General features: G+C 47.6%; 2 protein-coding genes across 2 annotated transcripts; one reads left to right on the top strand and one right to left on the bottom strand.

The window, feature by feature from the left end:
• Positions 1–3399: 3399 nt before the first annotated feature.
• CLAFUR5_01731 (uncharacterized protein) lies at positions 3400–5166 on the top strand (the record flags this gene model as incomplete). The annotated part of the gene is made up of 2 exons (XM_047900879.1): positions 3400–4927; positions 4979–5166. 2 exons carry the CDS (start codon positions 3400–3402, stop codon positions 5164–5166), a joined length of 1716 nt encoding a protein of 571 aa, XP_047756464.1.
• Positions 5167–5616: 450 nt separating this feature from the next.
• Positions 5617–7914, bottom strand: CLAFUR5_01732 (Phosphorus acquisition-controlling protein; the record flags this gene model as incomplete). The annotated part of the gene is made up of 2 exons (XM_047900880.1): positions 5617–6146; positions 6201–7914. 2 exons carry the CDS (start codon positions 7912–7914, stop codon positions 5617–5619), a joined length of 2244 nt encoding a protein of 747 aa, XP_047756463.1.
• Positions 7915–11821: the final 3907 nt, after the last annotated feature.

The following is an 11821-nucleotide window of genomic DNA, read 5'->3' on the forward strand; positions in this document are numbered from 1 at the left end:
GTATATACGCTCGCGGGCTCGGCCGATAGGGTTACGGTTACTATAGCGATTAGCGAGCTCTTAAATTAGGTCGTTAATGCCCTTATATAACTTCTTGTTACTCGTAAGGACGCTAGAGATAGTAGGAATCTTAGGTCCGACCAACTCCTACGCGTCGCTAGGAGAAGTAAGGAGGTTATAGACGAACTTTAATACTACCTTCTTATTACGGAAGACCGTATAGTCGACGATAGTCTCTAACTCTAAGAGGAACTTCTTAAGGGAGGGTCCTAATAGCTTACTATCGATAGCACCGATAAACTTCTCGGGCTTATTAATACCGCGCTAAGTCTTAAAGGGCTAGCTAAGTTCGGTATCGTACTTAACTAGAGACTCAAAGTCGTATACCTACTTCTTCTTCTTAGAAGAGCGGCGATAAGCACGGGCATCGCTATCCGACTCTAAGTCTTCCTCTAACTCTAAACCTTCGGATAACGGGTCCGAGTCGTTATTATCTGTCTTACGAGAGTGTTTCTTACCCTTCTTAGTTACTCGTCTGCCTTCCGCCTTATTATCCTTACCTCTTAAAGAGTCACGACCGTTCTATAGTACGCGGCGTTATAACATTACGCGAGATAGCGACGAGCGTACCCTAGACCTACTACGATCCTCGAGTTACTTCTTAAGCTCGTCGACCTAGTTTTACTAGGATTGATTTAGCTCCTAGATGTCGTTCTAGTAGGTTTGAGCCTCTGTCTTATATATATCGAGGTCTAATTCAAGCGCCCTAATCTTAGAGTCGTTATCGTTAAGCTATTATAGGGCTTCCTTAGCTTACTTCTTTAGAGACTTGTTTTGTACTACGAGTACGGCGCTAGAGGAGGGTTTAGGTTAAGCCTTTAGGTTGTCGACTTCCTACTAGACCGTAATAAGCTACTACTTAGCCTAATTTATCTCTACTCGTACTATGCCTAAGTCCTTCTAATATATATTACGGTGCTTAGTAGCTTCCTCCTTCTTAGTCTTCTATATGTCGCGGTCCTTAACTAATACGTTATACTCGTTACGTATCTACTATTCGTAGCTCTTCTATTTTCCGAGTTCCTACCCTACCTTACCTAGTTATTCGTAAAGAATAGTAGCTATCTATATTATATTCCTATACTCTTACTCTACGCGGCGTAGGATAAAGTAAATAGCCGCTACTATCTCGGGATCTTATATTAGCTTGACGAGCTAGTTAGCGTCGAGTTAGAGGAAGTTATTAACTAGGATACGGAGGGTTTTCGCGACTTATTATATTTCTTCTCCTTCGCCTTCCTTAGTCGCGCCGTCGTTATCGTAGTCGACTACCGCTATAGCTATACCGTTAACTTCTTAAATCTCGTCGTCGGTAAGGGGGTCGTATAAGTTAAACTTAGTAGGTAGGTAGGTAACTAGGCGCTATAAGTTTTCGAGTCTCTACTAGATAGCGTCGTCGGTAGCCTAATACTGTTCTTAAGTTTGTCCTTAAGTCTATATATTAAATATAGACTCGCGCCGTACTACTAGGCGTATAGCTAGTAGCGAGCCTCGCTGTCCTTAGGGTCGTACTATATTAGGTACTACTTAGCCTAAGGTAGTCTCTTACACCGCGTCGTACTCTTCTATCGTACGCCGCGACTTCTTATCGCGGTTATTAATAATCTACGCTCTTATAGATCCCGTCGTAGCTCTTCTACGGATATAGAGACCTAGCTAAGTGTAACGGTTTATAATTATGTTAATATAAAGTAGCTAGGTACGTACGAAAGAGGAGCGCGAGGTGCGCCGAGGCTATATATAAGCGGAGGTGCTACGCTAGTACGCGCGGTCACGTGACCCACGTGCTAGCTAGACATTCGCTAGGCCTAGGGCCGTAACAATTCGACCCGGAAACGAGCCGAACTACCGGGTAAGGGACGAATAGCTAGTAATATAATAGGAGGGTAGGAAATCGTTTATAGAGCAACTATAGAAAGAGAGGTAGAACAACTAGGTTATATAGTATAGTGGACGCCCTTAGCTAGCGGGATAACCTAAGGAATAGTTAGCTACGAAATCCGCGGTTAAGTACCCCCCGAAGCTTATCTACTACCGCCTTACGAGGGTATAGAGTAGTATAGTAACCTAACTACGAAGCGAATACATCGGCCTCTAGGGGTACCTATTATAGAGGAAGGTTCTAGAATACCCGAATACTAGCTGCTCCTACGGCTACTACTCCTAGAATGTACGGCACGCACTCCTCGTCTGTCCGAGGTAGTCGCTAGGAAGGGGGGAGTAGATAGTAAAGGCGAGGAACCGGACGATTAGGGCACTTCTTAACAACGTTAAGGACCTACGGCGCATTACGAACTAGATACTAGAGAAGGGCTAGTTAGAACAGTACCGCCTAGTGGGAGCAGTGCAGGAAGAGAGGACACGGCGCAGCGCGACGAGACCGGCTAGGAGCGGGGGCTAACGGGGTAGTGACATGGACTACGCACGTTCAGAGGGAAAGCTAATCTAGACAAGGAGAAGTCGGGGGCGGGAAGGGTTTTCACCTATTCGGGTTTCTCTTTGTACATAACAATAGATATATACCTGCATAGGCCGAATAGGGTCCTAGAACAGGGGGAATGACAAATCTATCTATCTATATTGATGAGATCAAGCCAATGTATTACATCCCCGGTGGAGGTGCTGTTACTATCGATGACTGGTTACAAGTGCCACGGACCATAATTGCCACGAAAAACGACAAAGCGATGGTTCCTGCCTTGCAGAAACAGCTCTGGGCTGGCTTTGAGCACGAGATGGTATGGATCGATGCCGGTCACTCGCCCTTCATGGCGATGCCAGGTTACCTCGCCGATGTGGTGATTGATGGTGTGCAGAGGAGTAATCGTTGATTGTAACGGAATATATAGGTGTATGTAGAGGGTCAGAGTATGCATACTCGGCATACCACATTCTGTGCCACATCTGTTGCAGCTGTCGGCACGGCTCCGACGATATCGGTCAAAGGCCCAGATTGTCCTGCACATCAATTCAATAGAGATAGATTGAGAAGCAATGCATATGTGATCGATTGGCTCGTGTTCAATGTCGTCGGGTGTGATTTAGTCTGCAAACAGACGATCATATACAAAGTAGCTGCTTTTTGGATCGTTGAAAGGCTGGCGCCAGAGCTTCGCGCCTTCGCACCTGCCACATTTGACCATCATCTGTCAAATCTGTCACGCATCCAACATCACCGTAGGCCAGGACAGGCAGTCAAGAAAGTACAACCCAGAGATATTAATACAGTTCTCACAACATCCTTGCACCCTTGCTCATGCTCCACGTGCGCTGAAGAATCTCACTTCCATCTGAGCGTTTGCCACCAGACACGCACCACCAACACACAAGTCGCACGGCATGATACTATCCAGTGATACCACAGCCTCCATCGACACAACAGCTTCGACTGCCATGGACCCGCCGACTCTGCTCGACCTGCCGGCCGAGCTCATATTGCACATCCTGACCTTCCTCGGTGCATCAGATGTCACAAACGCCGCCAAAACATGTCGTCACCTCTACAGACAGTGTTACGACGATCAAGTCTGGCAGCCGATCGTCAACGCAGAGCTTCCCGGCCAAGCGACATCGACTCATGGGCCTGTCTCGTCGTTCAGAGACCTGTACATCGCCCATCATCCTCATTGGTTTCTAACAAGAAATCGAATATGGTTCGCGGATTCGGAGCCGCATGGCAAACTCTTGGTCACACGTTACAACGACGAACGCGGAGCCATCGAAGCGTTCGCTGCTACCGCTAGCCGAGGCTATTCAGAGTTATCATTTTGGGAGAAAGACCGAGAAGTCATCATTCACAGCTTTGAACCGAAGATATCGCTAGACCTGCATCAACCTGTGGTGAAGCTCAGCGTTGACAGTCCGAGAGCAAATCCTCCCAATGACTACCCCAGCGATCGAGGATATGCTCCCGAGTCAATTTACAGTAAAGAAATTCTCATGGAGACATTTTCAGAAGCAGGGTTGTTTGGCTCCTTCATGCTGTGTCGAAGTCTCCCAGATCGTGCCATCACCGAGCAGACGAAGGTATGGCCACCGCTGAGGTTTCCTGCAACCGATCGAGCACGCAACGATAGCCAAAACAATTACAATTCTGCTGGACATCGACCCACAAGATCCAGCGAAGTGAGCCAAAACAATTTCCGCCTTCGCAAATGGGTCGAATACTCCGGACGTCGGTCCAGCCCAAACATGATCTCATTTACACCTGGCATCTCCGACGCACTTGGGGTCGGCATGCCATACTTTGCCTCAAGTCTGGGCTCCGCAGGCGGCGGCATGAGTATACGGATGCCCGAAGACATCACTACCTATGCCAGCCTTCCAGACTCTTGCTACACTCCCACCGCGCAGAAGCCATGGCAAGGCATCTGGTGTGGCGACTACAGTGGACATGGCTGCGAGTTCATCGCCATCATTCAGCCAGACGCAGGAGACCAGAAACCTCTTCCTCGAGGCATACAATGGCTGCAAGAATGGTTCACAGGTGGCCGCAGAGGGAGTTCGAGCAGTGACGCTAGCTTTGTCAGTGCCCGCGAGGAACTTGATAACACGAACGCTATCGAGGACGATGATTCGAGCGAGGCAGGTCCGAGTCGATCTATTCTCGACGTCGAGACGCTGCCTCATATGGTCAAGGAGAAGCCGGAGGCTAGCAGCAGTGACATACCACTCGATGATGTGCCATCAGGTCGCATAGAAGCTATCAAACTCACTGGAGATCCCAACATACCTCGTGGGCACTACACGTTCATCGCTCCAGATATCGGTCATGGTGGCTTTGTCCGCATTGCAGACGAGCCCACCTTCAGAGGGGCGAGAGTTGTTCGAAGCGCTGGCCATATTGCTGGCAGAGGGTTCAGATCAGGTAAGAAGCGAAACCTGACAATCCTATGATCATCCACTAACAGTCTCACAGACCAGTACACGCCGTCCCAGCTCATCTTGATATCCCATAATACTCTGGCGCAGTTCTGGGAAGGCTTCGGTCACATCTCTTACTACCAAAGAGTAGACCTGGAAGCTCTGATGCACTACAACGACCGCCCGGAATCATTCGAATCGCCCGAGCAACGACACTTCAGTGCCGTGCTCGGTCACTTCTAGAAGTTATGAACCAAGTAGCTCGGCATGCCAGTGGTATTACTTTACAATCGTGCCGTGTCGACTTCGCACCAACAAACTTTCATACCTATCTAAAGCAATAGCACACCAAACCAGACACGAATGAGGTTCTGGCACGCTGCTGAAACAGCATACCTGGTATCATAGAACTAGTACCTCTCCCTGGGACCTCTTTAAAGATCTCTCAATCGCCAAGAGCTCAGACAACCACCCATATGTGTACCACACACCCGAGACCAGCGCTGTTGAAGTGGAATCATAACCATCCCTTTCTATATGCACTCAACCACCAACCAACGCCATCGCTATGACGCAAAGCAGTCAACGTCGTTCCACGTAACGTCGTGGTCGGCCGTGCTCATCGTCGTCTTGCGATATTAGTAAGAACATTCAGACATTAAGAAGCAAGCGGTGATAGAGAGATGGCATCTATCATGTCGCAGCCGGACTTTCGCTCTTCGCATTGCTGGAGGAATTGGTTGGCGAGGATCGAGTAGCTGTATCGCCGTGCTCGTCGATGCTTTCGAGTTTCCGCTTCATTTCCTCGTTCTCTTGCTTGAGTAGTTGCATCATTGCAATCTCCTTTTGTAGGTTACGTATGTACTCATTGGCAGACTCGACGGTAGCAGCTTTGCTGTTGTTGCTTTTGGCGGTGGCGTCTTCTTTTGACTCTTTACTGTCGCCGTTGGTTTGGGCTTCAGGGCTGCCGTCGCTGTTGCTGTTGTCCTTGCCGAGCTTCGGTGTGGCTGATTTAGGGAGGAGCGATTGCATTTCTTTGAGCGCCTCGTTGATTCGGTTGCGACGTCCTTGTTCGGCCACTTTATGCGATGTGCGCTTCGATGTCAAGCCGGTAGATAAGTGTTCTGGGTATGACACGCCGGGCAGTTGGTTGCCTTCGAGAAGATTTTGGTAGTTGGACTTGGAAGCGAGCATGAGAGCGTGTTGTGGCGAATGTAGTGCAGCTGTAATGGAAGATTAGCAATGAACGTAGTCTGCGTGCAGCGAATAGAACTTACCACCTTCGGGGAGCAACGGCTTGATGCTTGGACTGATCCTAGGCCGTAGCGCAGGAGAGACCATACTCGAGTTGCTGGCACTGACACTCCCTCGCTTCTTGTTGCCTCTGCCGCCTATTGCTTCCGCACCCTTCCTGTCTTTCAAGAGTGCACCTGGACTAGAAGCAGTCATGGGTGAACCCATGATAGAGGGACTTGCCGTTGCGGAGGGTGGCCTTGCCGACGCTGGTGTATGGCTCGCACCTAGCTTCGGCGTCTTTCTTGCTGATAGACGCGGAGTGTTTTCGGTCGAATGACCTGAAGTCAAGCTCGTATCAAGTTGTGGTAGAGAACGACGTGGACCAGCTTCTGGCGCAGCAGCTGCTGGCAGCTCGAGGTCTTCCAGGTCCATCCTTTCATCCACACCATCCGATCGTTGCGACGTGTCGCCTGTCCCTGAGTGCTGATTGCTCCGCATTGATAAAATGGTCTTTGGGGTAGCCGCTTTCCCTCCCGAGCCGTTGGCTCCTTCTTGTCGTTGAGCAGCAAGAGCAGGCGAGTGTGTAACACTCGATCCTGGTCGAGGCGGAGGAGCCATCAATGCTTCGCTAAGTGGTTCGGGACTGATGCTTCCATCTTGTGAACTGTCGGTGCGCGGCATCTGTAGGCCTGCGGATCGAGGCTGCGCACTTCCCGATCGTGGAACCTCACGGTCTGCCTCTCGTGGCGGAACAAAGGAAGAGAGCATAGTACCAGACTTCCGTTTCATCGCCTTCTGGATCGGACTCTGCTTCACTCTCCCCAATGGCCCGGCGCTTCTTGGTGTTGCGACTTTCCGGCGGCTAGACTTCCTGGCACTCGCCTTTGCTGCTTCATTGAGCGACATTTCAATACCTTCCATGTCATTGCCAGGAGCGTGCGGATCCAAGGGCGATGTGGCGTTTGAGCTGGGTGCGGTGCTAGGGTTGGTGTAGTAGCCTTGTTGATGGTGTTGACCATGCTGTGCATTCTGGGCGTGCAGCATGGGCGATGTAAGCGGCGAGAAATATGCCCCCGGTATGGTATACTCTGGTTGCACATTGTACTGCGGCGTCCCAGCAGGAGACACCATCGGGGTAAAGGCGATCTGATGGGAAGTCAGCCAAGACTTTGGAGTAGATGATTGCGAGCTGGCACGAACAGCATCCTCCTTCCTCAGTTGATATCTCTGGTCTAGTAGTGCCCGTTGCTGCGGGTCCAGCTGATGCTGGAGGAACCTGCCCACTTCCCCGTGCATCTCCAAGCTGTTTGGTGTGGGCGGGATGTGCTGGTTCGAAGGATAGGCTTGCATTCCCGGGTACTGAAACTGCTGCTGGTATTGCGGATGCATTGCAGGCTGATACATGGGATCGACAGGATACGGATGGCTGGTTTGCGCCTGCGCAGCGAAGTGGTGTTGGTGTTGGTGTTGCGCATGCTCGGCTGCCTGCGACATGGCATATTGTCCATGCGTGCCAAAGTCCTGCGCCGCCGTGCCCGCTATTGCTTGCGCCTCGCTGATCTCGTCAAAGGGTGTGCTTGGGTGTGTGCCCTGCTGCTGCATGTGGTCGCCATATTGTGCGGCGTCGGCGCCAATGTTGAGATCGATGTCGCCGAATTCGAACAGGTTTCCGAGGTCGTCGAGGTCATTGCTGATTTGCGCCATTGGGTCGAGGGTGTCCGGCTGTGACCATGCCTGCTGGGCGGATGTATCCATAGCACGCGGTCGAGCAGCGACCAGCGCAGCGAAGAATGGGACCTCGCCCTGCAATCACCTCGCCGTCGTCGTTGTCGTCGGTGGTGTCGTCGCGGTATTGTTGTCGCGGCCAGATGGACAAAGCCAAAGCGACCACAGCCTCACCGAGCGTCTCAGCACTCCATTGACAGTGTCGCCTCGCAGTGTCCTCACAGCAAGATTGTGCGCGCGCTTTGGCGAGAGGATGCGCACTACGAAAGCCTCGCTAACGATCGTCAAGGAGATGAAGTGAGATTGAGCAATCAGCGGCAGAAGTGCTCGACGGCCATTCAAGGGATCTAAGCAGTAGTCCACCACACCAACACCAACACTACCTCGAGCCGGTGCTAGGTAGCTGCTCACTGCTGCTCTAAACTTTTCGCCCTCCACCGGCTATTCTACAGCACACATGCAATCCACCCGGATTTCGCATCGTCGTGGAACGAGCAGAAGCACGTGTGCGACCGCCACCGTGAGCACGCGGCTGCCTCACAACAGCAATGTGCGTGACCCAGACGGACCTCACACCTTTTCCATGCCCAAGACGACGCAGTGCCGCATAGCGAATGTGTCGCGATCCGAGCGTGCACATGGGCAACAGCCCATCATCAAAACTTGAGGCCACGTACGCCAAGAATCAGGTGACTGATTAGTCACCTGTAGCCTCTCCAAGAGCAACACTTGTCTATTCTAGATAGACACATGCAATACACAACCTGCTTTTGAAACACGCTTTATGAGCCCGTACAATAACTTTCTATACAAATAACGAGATAGTTATAAGCCCGACTAGCGCTTACTAATATTTACTACGATAAGGAAGCCCTAAAATAGAGTTTATATCGTTATAATACTACTACTATAATAAGTATAGTAGTACCTCCTAGGTATAGTAAGCCCGGGTAGAACTTTAACTAGCCTACCTAAAACCTATCCGTAGTTATTACTACCTCTATTAAGAATATATAGGCCGTAGGACAAGTATATAGGTATAGGTATGTTATGTAACTAGATCACGTGACTAGGGTTTACTAGCCTATAGGCTAGTAAATATCCGGACACCTAGCATCTACCTATACTAATACCGGCGATACTATATATTGATATACGCTATCCTATTAGGTCCTTCTTTGTCCTTCGTATAATCCGCTGTCTTCTACTACTACGTAACTCGTACCTATTTAATAGGTTATAAGCCCGGGTTAGTAACTCGGTATTTCACCCTCGACAAAGTCGTATTAGAGTTATTCCTCTTTAGAACAAAAGGAAGGCAGACTAGAGGCCGTACCCGCCTTATATAGGAAGCTATAGCCGTGCTATAGGTATATATAAGACGTAAAAGAGCCTAGTAAGGTACTATTAGACTCCGAGTTAGGGAGCCTATACTAATACCTTAGACAAGTAGGCGAGCTTACTAAGAAGAGTCGCTCTCCGGACATAGCGTTCGTATCGACTAACTGTTTATTCTAAGAGAGCCGTAGTGTCTTAGAAACCCCCTCTACTAAGAGAGTTACGCTATAGTGTCTTAGTACTAATATTAACCTCGCGTTCGGTTTATCTCATTTCGATCCGATCGCGTACGACCAAATATATCCTATTACCTAAGGGTAGCTAACCTGTCCCTTAACTTATAAAAATAGAGAACGAGACTAGGCTTATAAGAAAGAGAGTAGTACCTCTTCTAATAAGAGAGAACTACGAAACATAGTTCAAGCTAATAAGAATACACCTAGTATTAAAGCAGGTTAACTAGGTCCTCGAGGACATTACTACGGACATTCCCGCTATAACCCTAGCGACACCCTCTATATTATCGGAGTCATCCCTTCCTTTAGATCAAGCGATAAGGAAGGCATCGTACAGACGGTATAATGTAACGGCCCTATATAAGATATATATCTGTCTGTCAATAGATAACTAAGAGATAATATACGAGATCCGGTATACGAAGGAGTTATAGGAATAGGCTAAAGCTAAATATAAGAGAAGACTTCTCGCTACTAGAAGAAGTTTGCTTTAGCAATACACCAATTTCGTGATAATAGAGGACTAGTCAATAGATAACGCCTAGTAGGAGCTTAGCTCAATTATAAGGAGGGCTGTTTTAATCTCGCCTTAGTTCTAAGACATTAAGACTAAGGACAGAAAGATCTAGTAACTCTTAGTAGCTCTACTAGACTCATTTGGCTCAATTCGCGATATAGTTAATACCTAGGTGAATCTCTTACTATAAGACATTCTTATAATCCTTAGGGAGAAGCAAGAATCGATAATTTATTAAGGGATAGCTATGTTCGCTAAGAAGGGTTTCTAAGGCAAGCTTACGTACCATCTCTATAATAGTGACTATTTTATAAGCAAGTGCCTATACCTTTCTATAGCTTAGTAGGCTGTTAGGAACAAGGACAAACTAGCTAGGGTTACCTACCCTACTAAGAGACAACCGTTACTACCTCGTAGGAGGTCATTATTACTAAACCTTCGTAATGTCCTTAAGGTAATAACGGTCCTTATAAAGTAGATAAAGGAGAGCCGTAAGCCAAAGGCCTCCTCTAGTAAGCCTATAAGGGCCTATACGACCTAGGAAGACGTATTAGACTCTAAGATACTATTAGAAGATGATAATATTAATGAGGTTGCCTATTCTACTATAGAAGCTAAAGGTAAGTACCCCTCGTCCGAGTAGTTGCTTAACTCTTATACATCATTATATATAACTGACTAAGATTCACTATTTAGGACACTAAAGCCTCTTCAAAAGAGGAAGTGGATCAAGGTTAGGGGTGGCTATCTATAAGCTATATATATAGGAAGTGTAGTAATAGGTAGTCCTTCTAGAAAGCAAATTGTCTTAGAAAATGTCCTGTTTGTTCCTAGCCTTAGAGTTAGTCTTGTTTCGTAGAATTAGTTTAGCTAATAGTTTGCTATCTAACTACCTAGTTTCACCCTGAAATCCCTGTCTAGTAAACCCGTTGTCTAGACCAAAGTTCGAGGAGGAGTACCGTTTATCTACTCGATCTCGGAAATTCTTAAGCTACAGTATACTAGTATACTCTCTTAAGAACGTAACGGTACCGCTATAGCTAATACTAAGTCCGAAGATTAGTAGGAGCTATAGTATAGAAGATGTGTACACCTTAGTAAGGGACTACTAAGAAACCTATATAGAGTTACTAATAAGAAAGATCCTATTCCTGTTCCTTCTAAACACTAGAATTACAAGGTCTACTCCCTTATAAATATAAGGAAGTTCAAAGGACCTGCTATAGAGAGAAAAGGGGAGAGACTGGCCCTCATCTCTATTGACATCTATAGGCCTTTTTAGGGCGTAGTCTCTAGGCTAGGATACAAATATTAGCTTGAGATTGTAGATAACTTCTCTAGGAAGAAGTAGGTAATCCCTTTAAAGGCTAGGAGCGACGCTCCTACAGCCCTACGGGATTAGAAGGTCTAGGCAGAACGGCAGTCAAGGTACTTTCTATCTACGATCCGTAGTAATAGTATAAAGGAAATTCTCGCCTTACTAAAAGAGTAGGAGAAGGAGTTTAGCACTTAGATAGATATAACTAATACCTACAACTCTCTTTAGAATAGACCTATAGAAAGGTCAATTTAAGCCTCTAAGAACACAGTCCGGGCTATACTAAAAGACTCTAGTATACTAGTTAAGTTCTGGCTAGAAGCTTTGTAAGCATAGACTATAATTAGAAACAGACTACCTAATAGTCCGATCATTAATAGTATTGCTCTTTCACTAGAAGAAGCCTTTACTAACTAAGTACCGTTAGTCGACCATTTCCGCGTCTAGGGATACAAAGCTATAGTCTATATAGACCTAAGAGCCTAACCTTAAGGCTTAAGGAGAGACAAGTTGATGAACTAAGGAAAA

The sequence above is a fragment of the Fulvia fulva genome, chromosome 1 (assembly GCF_020509005.1).
Source record: "Fulvia fulva chromosome 1, complete sequence".
Classification (NCBI taxonomy): Eukaryota; Fungi; Ascomycota; class Dothideomycetes; order Mycosphaerellales; family Mycosphaerellaceae; genus Fulvia; species Fulvia fulva.